Source organism: Crocodylus porosus, unplaced genomic scaffold, assembly GCF_001723895.1.
Source record: "Crocodylus porosus isolate Cpor-Errol unplaced genomic scaffold, CroPor_comp1, whole genome shotgun sequence".
NCBI lineage: Eukaryota > Metazoa > Chordata > Crocodylia > Crocodylidae > Crocodylus > Crocodylus porosus.
Genome location: NW_017728886.1, coordinates 150,762,641 through 150,784,078, shown reverse-complemented (window position 1 = coordinate 150,784,078; position 21,438 = coordinate 150,762,641). Strand labels below are relative to the sequence as shown.

Here is a 21,438-nt window from a genome sequence, read left to right as displayed (position 1 = left end):
GTTAAAAAGCCTTATTATGTGATGCTGTAAATGAAGCCTGTATCCTAATGTATTTTAAAAGGTAGTACAACCTGGCTATCAGTACCTCACCTGTGAATATTTTAACACTGCAAGATAATTAAGCTGTACTACTGCTTTAAGGATTATAGAAGTGTAATTGAGATTTCAGGAAATTTAAGTTGTGTTTGTAAGAGAAGTGCTTTGATGAAAAATGAGTTTATTTCACTCTGCCCAACATGTAGAATATTGTTAAATAAATCTGAAATTGGCTGTGAATATAGTTGATGTTATCACTAAAACATGTTCATAGCACCAGGATTGACTGGTTCCAACTGAATTTTTTTATTTAATCATGAAAAATGGAAAAAAAGGAAACCAATAACCAAGAAACAACCAAAACATAGTATTTGCCCCATCTGTTTCTGGTCGCTGGTTTACAAGATGGTTTGAACTTTTCTGAGGTGCTGAGTTAGGTTACTGTAACTTGTCAGCAATATTAAAGAATATTGTATAAGAAAAGTTGGCTGCCTTTCTATATTGGCTCCTGGAAAGCACAGGGGCACAACTTTAGTACTGTGTCCCCATAGTTAGCACTGTAGAACACCTCCTGCAGATATTGGCAAAGGCATTTTTCCCCAGGTAAGTGACCCCAGTTGGGGGCGGGGGACGGGGATGACCCAGTCTTTGTGTAGAGTGATACTCTTGCAGTGGACTCTGGTGTTGAAGCCATTTTCAGGCAGGCTTCCCTTTGACTTAAGACAGCTGGTTAATTGACTGCAATTTGTTTATTTCAGTGCAAGCAGCCAGCCAAAGGATCCACAAACTCCAGGAGAGGGAGCAGGAAGAAAGAGAGGTAAAGACAAATAAGTGAATTTATAATGTAACCTAAGCATAAGACCCCCAAACAGCAAGCTTATTTGCTTACCTACAAATCCTTCAGTGAAGTAAAACCTAGGAATACATTTTTATTGCAACTTGCCAGAAGTACAACTTGCTTTGGAATGACTTCTGCAAATGTAGAGGAGCAGGATAGAGCAATTAGAAATGTGTTTTAGGAGCGCAAAGGTAATTGAGCCACCAGCCCTTCCTTTTACTTTCTTGACATATGGAAACTTCTTTTAAAACATTTTTCCTCTTCAGTATTTTTTCCCTCTTTGCTTAGTGTGGTATTTTTCACATAGAAGTTTTAAAAGAAAAAAAAAAACCCTCTTTCTGTGGAACAAAAAACACCCACCAGCCCACCAGAATGGAAATGTAAAGCTTTCCTGGGTAGTTGAAAACATTGAGCATATTATATGTATTGCTTGCTGAAAAGGAAGCATTTTATACTTGTGGATGGGTTTACTGAAAAGCCATATTATAGGAACATGTGAATCATTGGAATCCCTCACTGTGGTGCAGTTTGCTTGTTTAAATTACATCTACTCTAAGCCTCAGATTTGGAAAATAATACAAAGAATTAGTTTCCTCTGGCACTTCTAGATTTCCCTACTGCCCCTTTCATAGTTGTATTCCATTGTTATCTTTTACTTGCAGAACTGAACTTCATAATTCTGTGGTGATTAAGAAAGTTATCAAAGCTGCTATTCTAGCCTGTTTCATTAAGTAAAACATGCGGTGATGTGTGACGACAGATGTTTGCATTTTTCCTTCCTCTTTTCAGAATGTCACACTTTACATGGTCAATTTTGAAAAGATAGCTGCTTCATATGAACCTGAGTACTTTATAGTGTCAGACCCAGCTAGTGTGTAGATTTATTATATTTAACACAGCAGTGTAGATAATTATAGAGCCCCTTGATAAGAAACTAATTGCTTTTATAGTTCTGCTGCTCTCCTTTTTTAATGGAACTTAAAAGGTGGAGTGCACTGTTACGTGATTGTTAATATAATATTCCTTGCATTAAACCTCCATTCTCAAATGGTGACACTAAGTGGAGCAATAGTGAACAGCTACCATTCAGGCTTAATGCATGTTGGTTTTCAAGTTTTCTTTAATCAAATTTTAATATCTTAGGTTGAAACTTTCCTAGTCTGCTCTATACTGGCAGGGTGTGTATGGGTATGTGTGATTTTTTTTATTTATTTTTGTTATTTTAATTTGATTGTTTCAGTCACTTAAGGGGAAACATTTGTCCCATTCTTCTCTCTCTTGCTACTCTTGGAAAACAAACTGCTTTGGCTGGGGGGCGGGGGGGTGCATGCACATGCACACTTTTTAATACATCTCAAAAGTTATTAGGAAAATGACTTTCACCAAGGAGTGCCTTTGGGGGTGCCAGGAAAAGCTAGTTTTCTTTTGTATTTGAAAAGGGATCTCTCCACTTGTGAGCTACCTATGATGCAATTTCTTTCAGTTACTGAAATCTGCCAGTTAAATGAAGTAATGCTACACAGTATACACACATAGGTGACTGGTAGGGAAGGTACGGAGGGGCACGTGCCCCCCCAACAGGGCCGTCCCCCACTGCCGATGCTGGCTTCTGTGGGTGCTCGCCAGCCCCGTCCCCCCAACTACTGCCGACTTCTGTGGGTGCCCTCCCAGGCTGAGGAGGCACCAGTCACCCATGTATACACATGTGGGTAAGTGATGCATAAAGTGCTGTGTGTAGCTTTTAAACTATCCATTGAATGAGGTAGGGCTCTATGGAGCTCTGCCTAATTGAGTGCCCACCTTGTTCAAGCCAGAGTGTCTAGTCAGCTGGCTCCAGGATGTTCACTACTTTTTGTCTGGGCCTTTAAGGGGTGAGAGAGAATTCTTTGTGATAATTATACTGTTGGGTCCAATAAAAGGTATGAGAGTTCTTGGACAAGGTTTCACACATTTGTGCCCTTTCTCAGGTCACCTTTGTCAACTGCCACCCCTGGCCTGAGGAGGACTGAGCTGTGTTAATTCATCCCACTGCTGCTAAAGGATTGCCAATCCCTACACTAAAAGATTTAGATTTTGTTGACTTCTCAACTTTGACAGCTCAGGCAACAGGCGAATAAGGTCTGAAGGACTGTCCAACATCATAGGCCGATTTAGTAATTAGTTGCAAAGCAATAGATGTTTTTCTCAGTTTAAGATTTGCTCATCAAAATATTTTTCCTCTTAAGCTCAAATTGTGAATGTTCGACTAGATTGTAACCCCTTATTAACAAAGAGTTGTGAAAGCTGCCAATCTTGTAGAGGTGTAGACAGATCAAATTTTTTTTAAAAATGGTAACTGTTAAACAGAATTAATCTATTACAGATATCAAAATTTGTCTAAGAGTGACAGCTCCTTATTCCTAAAGTTATCCAGAAAGGGAGATGGAAATATTTGGGCCATGTGCTCAGAATGAAGTGAGATTATGCCACAGCAGCTCCTCTGCTGGATAACTAAAGGACTATCCAAAAGGAGCAAGCCAAAATAATTTAGATTGCACAGGGTAGAATTATTGTGTATTTCCAGTTTTTTATTAAAACAAGGAATAAGATATGGGGTCCTGCAGACAACAGCTTCATTCAGTGGGACCCTGCATCAGTTTATCTATTTTGTATACTGAAGAAGGCAAGGATCTTGTGGGGTAAAATTTTGACCACATAACTAAGAAGTATCATAAGCAGGGATCTGGGTTTTCCATTTCCCACATAAAAACAGAGAAAATCATGGATTTCTCATTTTTATCAAAGAAAATGCGGATTTTCCCTTTTAGCAGAGAAATCCGCAGATTTCCCCCTTTTGCAAGGAGCTCTGCAGGTTGGCTGAGTTCCAGCCTGCAAGAGCTGATTGCATAGGGGCAGGAAACCCCCAACCCTGCCCAGAGGGGGAGGGAGGGGGGGAAAGGGTGGGACCTAAGCCTCTCAGTCAGCCAAGGCTGGGCTGAGGCTCCATCTTCGCTCCTGGAACCTAAGATAAGTAGGGCTTGGGGGTTGCGGGGCGGGGCTGTAGGGGGAGCTGGCTGGAGGCTAAGGGAGTGAGGAGGTATTGGGGAAAGACATGGAGTGCCCACCAGCTGGGTGGACACTCCGGGTGGGCAGGGATGGAGCTCGCTCTGGGATACGGTGGCGGCTTCTCTGCTGGCATGTTCCCATATTTTCCTTCTTACCTGGAGGAGGGGAACAGTGGGTGTCGTCAGCCCCATGCAGCACACCACAGCTCCTTCCTGCCCCCAACCTCAGCTTGCACCTTGTGTCCAGGACCAGGGCTTGGGGGGCGAGGGCCGCAGTGCCCCTCTGCAGTCCAGACGTGCACCATCCAGGGTGGCGGGTTCAGACATGGCAGCTGCCACCGCATTGCACCTCCACTGCTGCCCCCACACTGCCCTCCCACAGCCAGCCGCACAGCTGCACAGGCACGGATCTGCAGGCAAGTGGCGTGGAGCACAGTGGCAGCGGTATAGGGGCAGCCACCGTGTGTGGGCTGCACATGTGCCACCTGGCTTGCTGGCAGGTGGGGAGCTTGCATGCAGTGACTGCTACCATGCTGCCTTCCTGTGGCCAGCCGCACAGCTCCACAGGCACGGCTCTCCAGGCAGGTGGCGTGGTGGTGGTGGCAGTGGTGGCTTTCACACTGCGGCTGCTGCCACGCCACTTGCCTGCGGAGCCATGCCCGTGAACGGTGGGGTTCGCACACAGTGGCTGGTGCTGTGACCTACATTGCCTTCCCACAGCTGGTCACACAGCTCTGTGGGCATGGCTTCATGGGCAGGCAGTATGGTGCAGTGGCAGCTGCTGCATGTGACCCTCCACCTTTCCACCTACCAGCCAGCTGGGTGGCACGCAGCCAACACCCCACGCTGCTGCGCTGCTTGCCCCCAGAGCTGTGTGGCCAACCGCGGGTAGGCAGTGCAGGGCGCAACAGCAGCAGTGCAATGCAGTGGTGGCCGCCATGTGAACCCCCCCGCCATCCGGCTTCCCATGTGCAGCCCACAGAGGGGCACCGCTGCCCTCTCCCACCAGCCCCACTCCTAGGAGCGGGCACAGACACCTCCTTCCCCCCCCACCACATTGATCTGCACCCCCCCCAGCCCCTTCCCTTTCCCCTGCCGCACCGCACCCATTCCCCCGCATGCATACTTAGCTGCTGGGGTGTGCGCCTGCATGTGTGTGCCTGCATCTGTGGGTCTATGTCTGTGACTATGTCTGGGGGACTGGGAGGCTGTTGCAGGGGGACTGAGGGGCACCAGTAGGGTTGAGGAGACTGTGGGGGGGGAGTAAGGGCTCCAACAGGGCTAGGGGGGCTATGGAAGGCATTTAATTTTAATCACAGGTTTTGGGGTTTTTGTCAGAGAATTTGCGATTTTCTTTTTATCAGGGAAAGCCAGAATCCCTGGTCGCAAGGCATTTGAATTGTCACACGTTTGGGTGGTAGTAGGCTGTTAACAGATGTTACATTTGCAGCACTTATAAGAGTTGTGAAGGGACAGATGTGTGACTCCCCTGTAGTGCTACACTTTATAGTGTGACTCGTGATGTCTAAACCAGGAGTAGGCAACGTTTTTTGGCTAGAATGCCTTAACCCACAATGTCTACCTAGGAAGGTGATGGAGTGCTGACATGCTGGAGCCCGGAGCAGCTGTTTGCAGTCTCCTGGCTGCAGCTGGCCCACAGAGCCCGGTCTGCTTGCACCAGGGCTTGCAGCCTCCCAGCTGCCTGCTGGGAGCAGCCTGAGCTCCTCGGGCTGGTGGTGATGTGCCAAGCAAAATTGCCTTGTGTGCCATACTTGGCACGTGTGCCGGGGGTTGCTGACCCCAGCTCTAAACAGTTGTTTGTAGTACTACAGAGGGTATATTGCTTCCTAGCATCCCACAATGCTTTGCTCTTCTTACCTCTCCTCCAAGGAGGGAAGGCTGCGGTCGGCTCAAGTGGCACCCTCCATTCCCAGACCCAGCTGTCCAGTGAGTGCAGGAGGCAGACCAGGCTTGTTCATACGGATCAGAGCAGAAATGCAGCTGGGACCTGGGATTGCAGCTCTGCTTGCAGGCACCAGTGCTACCACAGCAGCAGCAGGTCCCCCCATCACTGGCCTGCCTAGTCCCCCTTTCCCTGGTAAATGCAAAAAAATAGCAGGCTCAAACAAGGGGATGCACTGTCACCAGTGCCTTTCAGCTTGATGCTTGAGAAAGTTATGAACCACTGAAGAAGGAGGAAAAGGTCTGAAGCTGAATGGACTGTGCCAGCTTTTTGCACATGCCTAATAGGAGAGGAAATGGAAATGGCACAAAAGAATACAGAGATCGTAGTCAAAACGCCAAAAAAGCTGGGCTAGCTGGCAATGCCAGGAAAATTAAATACATGGTCACATCCAGAAATAAATTTCAAGATCACAGGAACGAACATAAGGATAGGGAATGACAATGTGGAAAATTTAGGAAAATGTAAATATTCAGGAACAATCAGATATTGAGGACAATCAAATAATTGAAGAAATTGAGGCAAGAATTTACAGTGCTATTATATGCTTGTTGAACCTGGATAAAATAATGGCATCAAGGAAAGTCTCAACAGACCTTACACCCCAGCTTTATAAATTGTTTAACCTGTTCTTTTTTATGGATGTGAATCCTGGACACTGACAAAGCAAGTGGAAGACATCTTCAGTGTTTAAAAACAAGGTACAAAGGAAAATATTTGGTGCAGTACAAGGAAACAAGAGTATGGAGAAGATGTAATCAAGAGTTTGTGGACCTTACAAAAGCCCTGATGACTTGAACAAGAGCACCGTGCACCCTCTCTTACTAAAGATTGTCCTTTTGATGATGGTCATGTTGATCCAGAGAGCTTATGAGAGCTCTAAATGGTGGACTTGTTCAATTCTATATTCATCCCTGCAGAGGACCTCCTGACTTCCACTTAAATTGGTGTTGGGACCCAATCCCAAACCATGAATCCTGGGGCTCAGGGACCGAACACCAGCTTAGCCCTTCACTAGGCTGCAGCTCACAAAGGAAGGCAGACTGACAAAGAAAGCCCTCCTTCCCCCACCTCCCGAAAGGCCTTCCACTGTTGGTCCTGATTGGATGCTCCTCCCTATATAAGGCTACTTGTTTTCTGGGGAAGCTGTCTGAATATCAAGACTCCTGCTGCCATTGGACCCCACCCCATTGTTCCTTTGCCTCCTTGCTCTGCTTCTAGATCTAATCATACATTGCTGACCCTGCTCAGACTTCAACTTTTGCTTCTGCTTCATGGCTCAGAACTGACCTGGCTTTCTCCTTAACCTTGCGCTGCCTAGCATTTTGACCCTGGCTCAAATTCTGACCCACTGCCCCTTGGTTCTTTGGCTAACAGTGTGTACAAATTGCCAGTCCGACCACCTACTCCACTGTGCATGATAGTCCATTAATGTGCCTGAGATTTCTCTTCATTCAACCCTAGGTCAGTATATGGGATGGCTTAATTACTAAATATTATCTAAATATTAAGAAGGCCCTAAGTTCTGAAGTGAATAATAAATCTGTAGATCTCCAGAATATATGTAGTTTATGGAAGTTATGCTAGGAGGGCAGTCCACTTCAATGCCAGAATTGTCAGATTGTATTGGACTGCATGCATACCTGATATGAGCATGCACATGATCTGAATACCAGCAAAATTTGAAGATACACTCTACAAGATCTAAAATGGCTTGCTTATATGTGCTGGAAATCTCTTCAACATAGAAGGGTATGCAAGGACCCTTAAAACAGCATCCATGCTTTCAGTTAATACTGCTTCTTGGATTTAGGCTTTAGAGTGGATCTCATCTAGAAGGATAGAAGGAGTAGAGACCTATCTCCTGATGCAAGATTCCTTAGACCTACTTTACTTAGGTCACCAGAACTACTTTCATATACATATTCTCAAAGTAGTAGTAATTATTGGAGCTAATGCATTGTGAACATTTCTATTACTTTTCTTTTTTCCTTAATAGGAACTTTAAAAATAAGTATTGAGTTATACCAATTATGAATGGATTTAGATCTCTACACACCTTTTTTTTCTTTTTCTTTTTCTTTTTTTGGCTATCAGGCCCATGTCAGCAAACTTTAGTATGCACATAGCTTTAGTGTTTTGGGTTTTTTTCTATATTGTTAATATCTAGTTCATAGTAGTAACTAGAAATCTTTAAGCTTCTGGGAAGGCATTAGTCATGTAACATTGCATATTGTGAACTGGGCTGTGTATTTTTTTATTCAGCACTAAGGACAAATGTAAAATCAACTAATGACTCACAACTGTGAATCTTTGGGTATAACACTTGAACCTTTCCAAGAATATCAGTGATTAGGAACCTGTTCACAAATGTCCCTGGACAGAAGTGTCCACACATACGCTTCTAAGTGTTCTCATATTTTATGGATTGCATTGCTGCTAAAATGCCACTGCGGGGTGAGGAGTAGAGTACCCAGACCATCATACTTTTTAGGGGTCTATCCAGAGTTTCTCCAGATTCCCCTAGAAAGGGAAGAAGGATCTGGATTAGGGCAGGGGGTTGGAGTGGATGAGGTTGTGAGGTGTCTGGAAACTCTGTGGCACATGGTACCCAGGGGGCTAGCTGGTCTGAGGCTCCCCCAAGAACTCCCCTGTGTGTGGGGTGGAACCTTCAGGGCTGGGATAGCCACTGGCATGCAGCCCAGAGCAAGGAACAACACTTAGTGAGCTAATTCACATGAGGCATGGGATTGACAACCATTCTGTTCTGTTAAGTGAGCATTGCAGAATGGCTCTGTTTTCCCCCATCACCACCACCCAGCAGATGACAGGGCTTTACTGTTACAGACGCAACCACCCACCCACCACAAGCAGGGGCCACAAAGCTCGCATCCTCCCAACCTAGCAACCTGCTCCCACCTCAAATAAACCTGGGTTCCCTGCCCAGATTCCCTAGCAGGGAAGTTAAACTGTTGCACAAGCTTTCTGTTTCCCTACCACTGTGGACTGTGGTCTCTGTAGTCAATACATCTTTCAGCAGTAGAGTCTTGACTGTATCTCAGAGTAGCCCCATTGCCCTACATGGGTTTTTAGAGGGAGAATGGTATAGTTTGGGATTCCCAGAGGACTGACCAGATGCTAGGCATAATGGGCTGTGTCCATGTGTAACACTGAACCAGTTCAAGGAGGACTAGCTTCAAATAATACTTGATTATCTCAGTGTACTTTTGAAAAGTTCCAGGAAGTTTAAACCAGTCCTAAAGGGTCTCTAGGACCCTTGGGGTTTACGGTGTGTTTAGGATGCTCTAAGCAGTATGTTTGTCCACAGCCTTTAGGCCTAAAAAGCTAGTACTTGCATTAATTTCTAATTTATTATGAAGCGTAGAATTAAGCTTTAGGTTTTTGAGTGGTTGGACTTTGAAGTGTTAGAAATATAAAGAGGATGTGGGTATGGAGATTTCCAAAGAACCAACTATCTTAGTTGGAAATAACTTGGAATTGCACTCCTCTAAAATGAAAATAACCTGTTTCTTTTCTTCAGACTTGCAAATGTGTTATACAAATTTACTAGCCAAGCATACAATTAACTTTAAGCTGATAATACAAAAAGTATTATATAGATCTTCAAAAGCTAACTTTATTTAAACCTTGACATCCAGAATTGACAGATGGTGGTCTTTGGCTAGAGTTCAAGAAATCGCATAACTATATTGATTGTGAAATTTCAACAAGCAGATTTTAAGAATGACTTTAGCCTGATATAACCTCTTTGAATATACTGTATGGGCAAGATAATGTGGATTAACAGTATGTATGTATGTATGTTTAGATACAGAAAACAATTCATGTGTAAATTATATACTTTACAATAGATATGTCATATCTACATTAAAATCTTTCTGGCTGCTTAAGGTTGTTGAAAAGCTTTAAGTGAATTTTCATATTTGAATAACTTTGTTTGGGTGGCCCCAGGTCTTGTTCTTTGTGCTTGATGTAGGGAGGGGATGGTGCCAGGCCCAGGGCCTGAGCCTGGTGTGTGGGGTTCAGTCTGTCCTGTACCGCTTACTGGCCTGTGGCAGGGCCAAAAGGTTAAGCACCCCTGCTCTCAGTGCTTAGAAATACGTTTTTAATAATCTGCTCCAGAATCTTTGCAAGTATCAAGGTTAAACCAACCAGTCTGTAATTTCCTGGATCCTTCTTTCTTTTTTAATAAAGACAGGCACTATGTTTTTGCTCGTTTCTGGTTGTCCGAGACTTGGCTATCTTTAAGTTACCTTTTTTTTGCATGCAGAACAATATGAACTAGTTAATGCATCAATCCTTCCAGTGTGTCAATATTGCGTTCTACTGAAGTAGGTGTAATGGGAAGTTTCCCTTCTTTTTTTTTTTTTTAGTTCTTTTGAAATCTAGTATGAGCAAGACCTGAAACATTTCCATTAAAATCCTTAACCAATGGTGAAAATTCCTAGCATCTCTCCTTTCTCCTGGAAGCTCTTGAGAAGAAAACAATCTCTTGTATAATCTCATTTTTTACAGTTTAGTTTCATATATGAATAGTATAGTTTTTGGATGCTGCATACAGCTTTACTGGGCACTTCAGGGAAGCTTTATTTTTCTTGGATTTTTCATCACTGGCAAATAAATTATCTAGAAAATTGGATCACATGTCAAGACTTTTAAACCTAATCAGCCTTGCTTTTAATCTTCAGGATCAACTGTACAAAAGGTACACCAAATTAGTGTATCTGTTACTGTTTTTCTCTGACATAGAAAAGATGACATTACAAAAATAAGAAAGTTTTAGATTTAACTTGTACTATTTGTATCTACACATTTTCACTTGTATCAAAGAATTCAATTGCAGCATTTATGCCTTCTTATTTTGTGTGCAAATATTGTTCTGTGTAATTTAAGTCTCAGTCCTTTTTAAAGAAGCATCCTTTCTCAGTAGTATGTTGCCTACATTAATTTAATTAAAAGTTAAGTAGCTATTTGTTTTTTGGTATTAAATTGTTTAAACTTCTACTTAATCACATTTGGAAGAGCCTGACTGTTAATGTCACTTTATTTGTTAATGTCATGTCTCTTGTGTTAGAATAAACTACAGACAGATGGTGCAAAGAGAAACCTTTTTAGCTTTTTGACCAGTGTTTTCTGTACCCATAACCTAGATAGCTAAAGTTCCCTAAATGTATTTAATGATGTAATCTGCTCAATCCTTTTACCCTTGGGGAAAATGGTATTGCAGAATATGGAAGCAGCTAGTACCACCATATGTTTTATGTTCCCCTGCAAAATCATTCATGTTGTCAGAAGCACGATCTAATCCAGTTTGGTTTGTGGTTACTTGCAGGTAGGCACTCTGTAACCATTCAGATCTTGTACTTATCTGTGTATAAATAATTCATTGATGTTTCAAAAACTGTTGGTTTCTATTTTTAATGGAGGTAGAAATTCCAGCTCTCCGGTAGTGCACGTATTTTTAATGGCTCTCCTGTTTTGAATAGGATGTATGCCAAACTTTGCAGTGATAATGTAGTGGTGTTCTCAGAGTACTTTGTGGCAAAATTAGTGTTTATACTGTGATTGTGCTTACATGAAACTAAGATGTAGGGTGGAGAAATAGCAACTAGAGGGGAAGCTACTCTGTAAATCTATTGTGGCTTTTGTTTTATTGGTATAAATCAAAGGTGTCAAACTTATCTGGCCCCACAGGGCTGGATGAGGGACTTGGGGCTGTTCTGTGGGCTGGATAGGGATCAACCTTCTATGATGCATCTAGTGTCTGTGGTACCAAGTCCAGCCTGCACACTACATGCAGCACTTGCCAGCCTTGGGGTTTGCTTTGCACATCGTATGCAGGCTGTACCTGGTTCTGCACAACATGGGTTTAGTCTGGGGCATGTGTTACATGTGGTGCCTGCTCTTCACCAGCTATGTACACTAGTTCTGGGGCCTCTTTGGATTGGGGGTCCAGGCTGCCCATGTGCACCGGAGCTGGAGTGAAGAGCCGTTCCAGTGGGGCACCACATGCCCTGGACCAACCCCCTGCACTGCATGCAGTACCAGATCTAGCCCACACACCGTATGCAGAGCAAGCCCCCGGGCTGGCACATGGTGCACACAGTACAGGAGGCCAGCATGCAGCTCCCCACCAAACTGGCCCTGGATGTCTGTCGCATCCCAATCTGGACTGGCCCCAGAGCCAGCATGCAGACCTGGTCCAGCATGGGTGCCACGCTCCAAACGGAATCTGCGCTGTTTGCAGTTTTCAGGGTCAGTCCGAGACGCATGGGTTGGATCATACGGCTCCACAGACCAAATCCAGCCCATGGGCTGTTGTCGCAGGGCACTGAAGTGCCTGCTCCTAAAGAAGGACAGGTGTGGGTTGCCAGGGCAACCGCAGTCGGTCAGCTGACCGGAAGGAGGCAGGGCCTGGCCTATATAAACAGCCTAAGCTGAGGCCCAGCAGGCAGTTCCCCTCTGGCAGCTGAGAAAGAGAGAGCTCTGCGGGAGTAAAAGCTAGATGGCCTGACCAGCTTCGGTTGAGGCCTGGGGGAGCCAGCCCTGGTAGGGGTTTGAAGGAGGTTTAGCCAGAGGGCTAGAGTTTGCATTTCGGCCAGGAGGCTTGGGTTTTGTGTTACAGCCACTTCGCTTATGGTTTTGGTTACTGTTACACCGGAGGACCGGGTGAGGCTGTAGGGGTTGGAGGAGGCCTCATGGGAGCTCCCCAGTAGCGTGGGGGTTCCTGGCGCCAGAGAGGGTGCCGCATTTTGGGGGTTGTATAGACCCTGGCCCCAGTGAGGAGCCCAGTGCGGGTGAGTGACACGAGAAGACGGGTCTGGGGGCCAGGCATGGCTATGGCCACCTGAGCCCTGATTGCGGGAGTCGCGAGCAACGCCCCAGTGCAGGCTTGGGCACGAGTAGAGCCCCAGGGAGAGCAAGAGTATCGCAGTGAGCCCCAGGGAGGGCATATAGGAATAAGAAGCCCCGGAGAGGGCGAGCGTAGGGGGAGAGGCCCCGGAGAGGGCCGCTATGAAAAGACAATAGACGCGACAACGTCTGGTACGTCTGAGAGGCTTGGGGCATGGTATAAGGGGTGGTAGGAGCCACGCATAGCCCCGTGGCCGGAGTGCACAGAATCATCGATAGACAGGGTACTGGCGGGAGTACGCCAAGGGGTACTGTGCCAAGGAGGACAGAAAAGGCAGCCTCCCTTTAATAATATTACCAGCGAAGACGTGGCGGGCGAGAACGAGGATGCTTGGATGCTAACTTGGCACGGTAGGGGTGCCAGGAGAGATCACGGCCGCTCCTGGGACCCCACCCCGTGACAGCTGTATATGACACAACTAATGTAAAAGCCTGTCTTTTGTGTGCGAGTGTCATACATCTTTTCGTGTAGCCATATTTTGTTCTAAGACACAGAGGCAATAAGAACCCTCTTTATCAAAGGCGGTGAGCGATGTGGAAGCTTAAGGAAGAGTTGTCCAATAACGATGTATAAACCACCATGAGGCACAGTGTAAGAGCCAGCTGGCTAAAACAGAAGCACAAACTGACAATTTGGTAAGGTCAAAACATGAAAATAGCATACAGAAGATGCTCTTTTCCTTTGGTCTTACAGGCTCTTTCATCAGGACTTGTTTCTGGTGAAAATGTTGAACCTGGGCATTATAAAGCAAAATAATTAGTTTTAAAAGCATATTCTTGTTTCAGAAAGGCAGACACTCATGCTTTTTCTTGAGGTACAGAGTAACAGTAGTAACCAATAGAAAAATGGACCTAATCAGTGACGGGTGTGTTGAAGCAGACAACAGGTATATACCCTTACGTTAACCATCTTTGGTCTGATGGCTGTGCTGAAACATTGAGGTGTTCACTGTTTATAGTACTGGTATTTCAGCCATTACAAGAAGCAAAGATTTGTTTTCATGCTTACGAGTAGGTACCTACCAAAGTCATGATTTCGTATATTTTGTGAAATCGTGGGGGGGCGCAGGGAATAACTTACTGAAAATAAAATGTAGGCTTCCCAGTCCCCAAGGTGCTGCAGCACCCCTCCAGGGCAGGGAACTGAGGAGGGAGGGCTACCAGCAAGATGGGAGGAGGGAGGGCTGCCGCACTCGCCCTTAGCTGCTGATTGGCTGCAAGGGCTGCCTGTAATGTGGTTCCCGTCCCCCGCCACCAATCACTGATGAGAGGTTTGGCTGTACGATGGACAGCACTCACAGCAAAGAGGGTCAGGGACATTGAGGCCCATCAACCAGTCAGAGGTGGGGGTGGGGGGGTACCATGCTCTGTGCACAAAATGGCTGCCAAGCCCTTGTTCTGCCCACAAAATTGGTGGGCAGCCATCTCAGACTAGGTATGTCCTTACTTACAGGTACTTGAAGACACTCCTAGCTCGTGACTGGAAGGCAGGAGTCCCCAGTGCAAGTACCTGCCATTAATGAAAGAATTTAACTTGAAAATATCATGTCTTCCTTTCTCAGATGTGAAATATCATGGGTCCAATATCAGCCTTGCTAAGCTAGACTATAGTGAAGGCACTGTGAACCATAGAATTGGCACTTCACTCCCTAGGTGGTCAAAAAGGACTTGTTGATGAAGACTTTTTAAAGTGAGCTGTGGTCAACTTCCATTTTCCTTCCAGTCTCCAAGCCCTACAGAAGTAGCCAAAAAACTACTTCTTCAAATAATGGATTTTCTTAGCCTGTGAGAGTTGTTGGCAGTTTTTTTCAACATGGATAAGAAACCGTGTCCATGCCTACTTCAGGTACCTGTAGTTTATGTAATTAAAACAAAGGTTACAAATATTGAATACCAATATTGAACAGTCCTCTGATCAAACGTACTTTTTCAAGCAAAATATCGACTTGGAAGTGAGTCCATAGTAAGAGCTAGAGTAGCTTTAGGGAAAGTACTTTTAAGGTAACTACTGGCACCAGAAAAATTACTTAGATTGTAGCACAAGTGGATTGGTAGTTGTTGCATTACCCGTTTGCATTAATCCACTGTCTTCATCTAGAAATTATTCTTATAAATTCTTTCTATTCCTTGTAGGTTCAGACTGACAAGCTAATGGCTGGTGAAAAGCAGCGCACGGCACTCTGGGAAGCGTTTCTGGAAGAACAGCAAAACAAACAAGCAGAAGTGGATGAAGAGCACAGAAAAGCAATGGAACGCCTTAAAGAGCAATATGTTGACATGGAGAAGGACTTGGCTAAATATGTTTCTTTCTAAGAACTTTCCTTTTTCAATAATACCTTTTTCTGTTCCCATACACTCTTGTTTCAGACTGTTCAATATTGAGGCTGTTTCAGAAAGCCTATTCAAAATGGCAAAAAACCCACAATTCTCCTGTATAACAAGTTTGGTTTGGGAAGTTTTACATACCTCTAACTTTAAGTGCCTCTACAAGCTTTGTTTTTTCAGGATGACTAGAGTGCCAGTATTTCTTAGTTTGTGGAGCAGGTGGAACCACTATATCAGTTCAAGAAGTTGCAAACTGGAATTCTTTGGCTTATGAAGACAAAGTTGTCTTGTGGGGGGAAGAAAGTCCAATAGAGTCTTTATTCTGTCAGTCCAGAGCTAGAGCTCCATCCCAAAAGAGCTAGGTACCAGTCATAAAAGGCAGAGAATGAACAAGCACATAAATTCCACTCACTAGCTTGAAAAAAACCAGCTGGTATTGCAGAATAGAGCGAGTGCATTTTGCAAGTTCAGTGGTGAAAGACCAAAATGTATTAAGCTCGGCTGCAGTTATGGTTGTATTTTTTGGATTTGTATGTTGTATGTTTTATAAAGTAGTGGTTAAGCATAAACTGCTCACTCTATAGCAAACACACCTTAAAAGATCTTGGGCTACAGTGACTCCTCTGTACGACTGGCTCACAACTCTTTAGCTTTTCAATTCTAAGCAGCCAAAAGAAGACAGAGGGTGACTTTCAAAAGTGCATCAGTCCTTCCATTTGTATTTTATTCAGTAAAATGTTTAAGTATCGGTCATTCTGGTGGCACTCTCAGTATTGTCTGCTTTGTTCAAACCTACTACCTGTAACCTGTTGTAAAAAACCTTACAACAGTTGGGGAGAGATCTCAATCTCTGTTTTTGTCAGTAGTGAAAGTGGTGTTAAAGGTGAAACATCTACAGTATTACTTTGTGTTCTTATTAATGCGTATTATGGGACTTGTGCAGCTCCTGTCATTACTGTTCCTTTTACCTTATTTGAAATTGACATTGAATAGCAATATCATTAAAGAACTTAAAGCTTAATTATCCTTTTGTAAACCATGTAAAATGAAATGCAATAACATTGATGAAACTTGATGCAAACTAACTTGAGGTACAGGAAATTTTCTCAAATATTTTAACTACTATGCAATATAAAATAGAAACTGGTAAAAAAAACAGTCTTTGGTCGTTATCTGTGTTGCAAATGCAATATGCTGACAATGGTTGCTTGTGTACGTTCATGGCTTGGTGTCAAACCCCCGTTTCTGGCAGCATGTTGATAATGTGATTAAAGTTAGCAGAGGAGATGGAATAAGTATTTGAGATTTCTTTCAATAACACTGAATTCCTGCCAAACTGCTCTATCCGCTACTGTGGGCCTGACAGCTTCATCAATCATCGTCAGGTACCTGGACTGCAAAGAGCACTTGCCGATACAGAGGCATGCTGGAATGTTGTTAATTCTCAGTTGTGGATGGAAAAAATATAAATGGATCCAAAGTATCCCACACATGAAAAAAAAGTGAGGAGAACTTCCAAACGAAAGCCCCTATTAACTGCAAGGTGACTTCTGGAATGATTCTAACCATTTTATAGTCACTGATGAATTGATACGGTAACAGAGTATTCTATAAAAAACCTATTTTTTTAGTGTCTTGCATCTTTTTTGTATAGCTGTATTTTTGCTATAAGACATGGGTAAGGAGAACCCACTTTACTAAAAATGGTGAGCAGTTTGGAAGCTTAAGGAAAAACTGGCCAATAACTATGTACAAAACACCACTAGGTACGGTTTAAGAGCCAGCTGGCTAAAACAGAAATGCAAACGTCAATTTGATAAGGTCAGGAGTTGAAAATAATATACAAAAGATTTTCTTTTCCTTTGGTCTTAGAGGCTCTTCATAAGGACTTGTTTCTGGTGAAAGTGTTGAATCTGGGCAGAAGAAATGTGGTTTTAGTTTTGTTTGGTTTTTTGTTGTGTTTTCTTTTAAACTTTGGAAGATGTAAATATACTCTTGTTTCAAAGAGCAAGACACTTGTTTTTATATTGATGTTCACAGTCATTTTAAAGATCAACCAAAAGCCCTGCCTTCCACAAGATGTTTTGTTAAAATGTTCTTAATTCCCAAATATTTCTGACAAAATGCACTTAGATTTTCAGAACTGCACAAAGTTATAATTTTTGCCTCTTTTATTTTACCTCATCGAAGGACAAGTAGAGCTGTGGCTTTAATACTTCCCATTTGAGGGCTGGCTTGGCAATGATACAGACGTTGAAAGTCTAGTGTATGCTTTGGAAATACCAGCAATGGGATTTGTGCTTCTGACCATGGGTGCTTCTGAAGATCTGCTTCTTATCTTAATTATGAGAATATTGCAGTTAAAGAAAAGTCCCTTCAGATGATCTTTAACATGCAGTATACCTATTTGTTGACTCTCCTCCTTTTTTTTTTATTCATTTGGGAACTGTATAAAAATACTGAATTATTGAATTACTTGACTGAACTTTGAGTATTGCATGCTGTAGTTCTTGAAACAGATTAACAATGTATGCACACTTTGACTGGGGAGAGGCTTTGCAGAATGGATGAAAAAATGCTTTGCTGCAAAACAAAAAGAAAAATTGGGTTAGTTATTGCATAGATAGCTCAATAAGTGCATTGTGTATGAATGCAGAGCTTTTAACACTGTCACACTTCAGTGTCTGTTTTGTGAATGAAGCTGTGTGTTGATGCGTCTCAATGAAGGATGGGGTGGTTTGGGTTATTTTTTGGGGTGGGTGGTGTCTGAGTCATTGTGGGTTTTAGGGGATGCTAGTCTAGCATCTGGAGAATCTGGCTTACCATTTGGGAAAAATGCAAAAATAAGGGAGTTTCAAAGTTATAGTAAGTCACACACAAGTAATTCAAGGCCATTTTACAATGCTTAAACTACTCAAAGTTACTCAAATCTGCAACAGATTTGAAAATCTTTTGAGTATTGATGATTCTTATTTAAATCAGAGTCCAGTGTACTCTTCTGGGAGTTGAATCTGCTCCTGGATTATCTCTCTCATTGCAGAAATTGGCTTCATGATCCTGCTATTTTTTCAGAGTAAGACTGTAGTTTTCAACACTGCAGTTAACCTGCCAGTATTATCAGACGTTTATAGAATATTTTATTTTTGTTGAACTAAAATGTCTACCTGCTGGGTTTTTTTATTTCTTTTCAAATTTGAAGATGTTTTCTGTTTTGGTGGCTACATAGCAAGAAACCAGCACCTGTGAGGGAAGGTTTAAAAACTTGTACTGCCACATTAAGAGGAACTGGTTAAATCAGCAATTGACTATTTATGACATTTATTTTATCATTATCTTGTTTAAAAATAGCACAGAGAGAATTCTTTTAAGTTTGACTTAAATTTGATGGCAGACTTTATAGGGGTCTCATTTAGTCTCAACATCCTTAATCTATAAAAAAGACTGGTTTGAGGCTTTAAAGTTTTGAGTCTATAATATTTTAAAGTCTTAAACCAGTCTTTTTATCTTAAGGATATCAAAACTAAATGATTCCCCTAAAAAGTCTTCCATCCCATAATTTCTGGTTGCAGTATCATACCTTCACTCTTGACTTTCCTTTCTGATACATATACAACTCTTCCTTAACCAGATGTTAAGTTCATCTAATAATTTATATCCAATTGAAGGAGATATAAATGGAAATCCAAATCCCTAACTCAGATAATCCATCGTCTGTTCTCCACTACAAAAGCCAGCTCTGCCTCAATATGCCCCACAAAACTGAAATTTTCAGGTACTCACCAGTAGATGTCAGTCTGAGTATGACTGTTTTCACACTGTGAGGCAAATTTTTCTTAGTTAGACCAGTGTAGTAGATACAATAGACAATGTAGAGTGTGCATGGTTATTTTCAGGTCCAAATGATTTCAGGTGAAACCCTTGTGGTGGTGAGGCAAATCACTTGTTGGACCAAGCTACAAATTTCTAAGCCAGAAAGTGATAGTACTTTTTGATACAAACTTGTCCTGTTAGTTGTCAAAAAAGCAGGCGGCAGCTGCTGCTTACTGATATGATTCAGAAGAGGTGTGCCGACTGGGTAATACTGCCTAGAAGACATGATACATGTGGATAGGTTTATCGTTGTTTTGTATTGTAATAGGCTATGTTAGCTTGAATGTTTCTGTGGTTGAACTGAGAATTGAAAGCTAATTGTGCTGTTATCATACTTTCCTTATAAATTAATAGTTGTCTGAAATCCCTTGCGGCAAAGCATAGGCTTATTGGCCAAAGAAGCTTGCTTTTTTTTTTTTTTTTTTACCTCCCCACATGGTGTTATGGTATGATTATACAATATTTTGGCAAACCAGATTGCCAGCCTGTACTACAAAATATATAAAAATAATCTAATAAGTGATTATTTAAAAGTATCTTTTCAAAGACAATGAAGGATAATGATGGCACATGATGGTGGTTTGTATTGAACAGTCTATTTAAAACTCATCTTGGCAACTGTCAGATGTGCTGTAGAAATTGGTACTAAATTTGGAGGTGTGGAGGAATTAGTAAATTGACTTAAAGATCACTTAAAAAAAGGAGAGATTATTCTTAACACCTGTGGAGTGAAGAACGATGAGCCACTAAGTCACTTTACTAATTACCATTTAAAACATTTTTTTTTTTTCTTTTTAGAGGCAAGTATCATTTGTTTAAGGAACAAAAAAGCAACAAGTGATGTATTTGGTGGTGTTCATATTTTCTACCTGAATCCCTTGGCTTGCTGAGGTATGGAAAAACCTGCTTGAGCCTCTGGTCTTGTGTCTTTTTGTGCTGACCTTCACTCTCAGCAGTATGTTTCTACTTCTTTCACGTGCTTTAGGTAGAGCGTTTGGGGGTGTTTTTGTTTTCTTTTAGAGAAGAGAGGAGGACTACATTGCAGGTACCATAGCAGCATCTGGATGATTAACATTTTCACCTTTACCCGTTCCATGTTAAGCTGTATGAACATATTAGTGTACCTCTATATCGCTGTACATGGAGATCCTGCTTCTTCTGAAAGTGAGCCCTCTCTAGGGCTCTCCTGCTGTCTTGGTCCACATGAACAAGGCTCTGAGGATGGGGCAAGAGCCTACCTTCTTCCCTCTTCTTTTCTGCACTGTTGGAAAATAGTGCTGCCTCAGAGTGCAGACAAACACGACAACTGAACCTTTGCCAAATGTCACTGATTGGGGGCCAGTTCACATTGTGTGAAATATTGTGGCTTTGACACCAAGAGATATGAGTAAGTACCAAGCCCAGTGTGCCTTGCAGTAGAGGGGGCTGGGAGAGAGTGCTCTTGAGTGTCCCAGGGGGTAGATTACCTTTGCCTGGAAGTGTTTTCATTTTTCTGCTTTTCCTTCTCTCCTAAACGTGGCTTCAAAAAACTTCAATAGCCTACAATTAACCAAAGTCTGCAGTGTGCCTGCCTGAGTTGGGAGGATGGGAAGAGAATACTTGGACCCATGCGTTTTGGTTCCCAGGGGCAGAGGGGACATAAGGGGGACAGCGCAGTCAAGTAGGGATTGAGGAAACAACTTGTTAGGCTTTATTGAACAAGCAGTGTAAGGGAGCTCATTCTTTCCTTCTTTCTTTTCTTTTTTTAATTACTAACAAAAGGGGGGAAATGGCAAATGGTAGAGTTTTGGCTGTGTACCAGAGCGGCCAATTGCAGTATTGTGGGTGAATAGCAGTGCAGTATGGGATGCCTTGATGACTGATCAGACCCGTCACAGAACGCTTGGGCTAGGTACAGATATTCAAACAGCCCGAGGTGGACCCAATCTAAGTTGCATGGTTTTCTGTAAGCGGCATAGTTTACATCTGTAGTGAACAAAACATACATTTGCCCTTTGTAGGGGCGCAAAGCATAGACCAGGTTCTGCCCTTTTTAAGCCAGTCTGTATGTGCTGAACTCCTGTTACGTGTATAGACTGGTTTCCAATCACTTATGCCAATAAAAGTGTAATATCTGTATCTGGCCTTGGAGTCCACACATAACACTAAACTGGTTCAAAACAGCATTTGATTCAAGGCTGCTTTAACAGGCTTGTATGTTTGCTTCAGGTTCAAATTGCATTAAAACCGTTCTAAGTGTTGTATTTAACTTAGAGCCTGCCTGTACTAAGGATTATTAGGGAGATTAAAAGAATAAAAGCAGTTAGAGATACAAAAGGAAAGATGATCTGGTCAGGCCGCAGTTGGAGTACTCCATCCAGTTCTGGGCGCCACACTTCAAGAGGGATGTGGACAGCATGGAGAGTGTCCAGAGGAGGCCACTGGCATGA

The 21,438-nt window shown here is 42.9% G+C and overlaps 1 protein-coding gene across 2 annotated transcripts in view; it reads left to right on the top strand.

Moving 5' to 3' along the window:
- Positions 1-21,438, top strand: part of BLOC1S5 (biogenesis of lysosomal organelles complex 1 subunit 5) — a 35,692-nt gene that overhangs the window by 12,592 nt on the left and 1,662 nt on the right. Inside the window, exons 4-5 of one of the 2 annotated variants that reach the window (XM_019543096.1) lie at positions 795-853; positions 14,948-15,158. In XM_019543096.1, the coding sequence (XP_019398641.1) occupies positions 795-853; positions 14,948-15,127 (239 nt within the window). In that variant the 3' untranslated portion in view covers positions 15,128-15,158. Of the gene's footprint in view, positions 1-794; positions 854-14,947; positions 16,427-21,438 lie in introns of those variants that run through there. The other variant, XM_019543085.1, reaches the window with a different exon arrangement.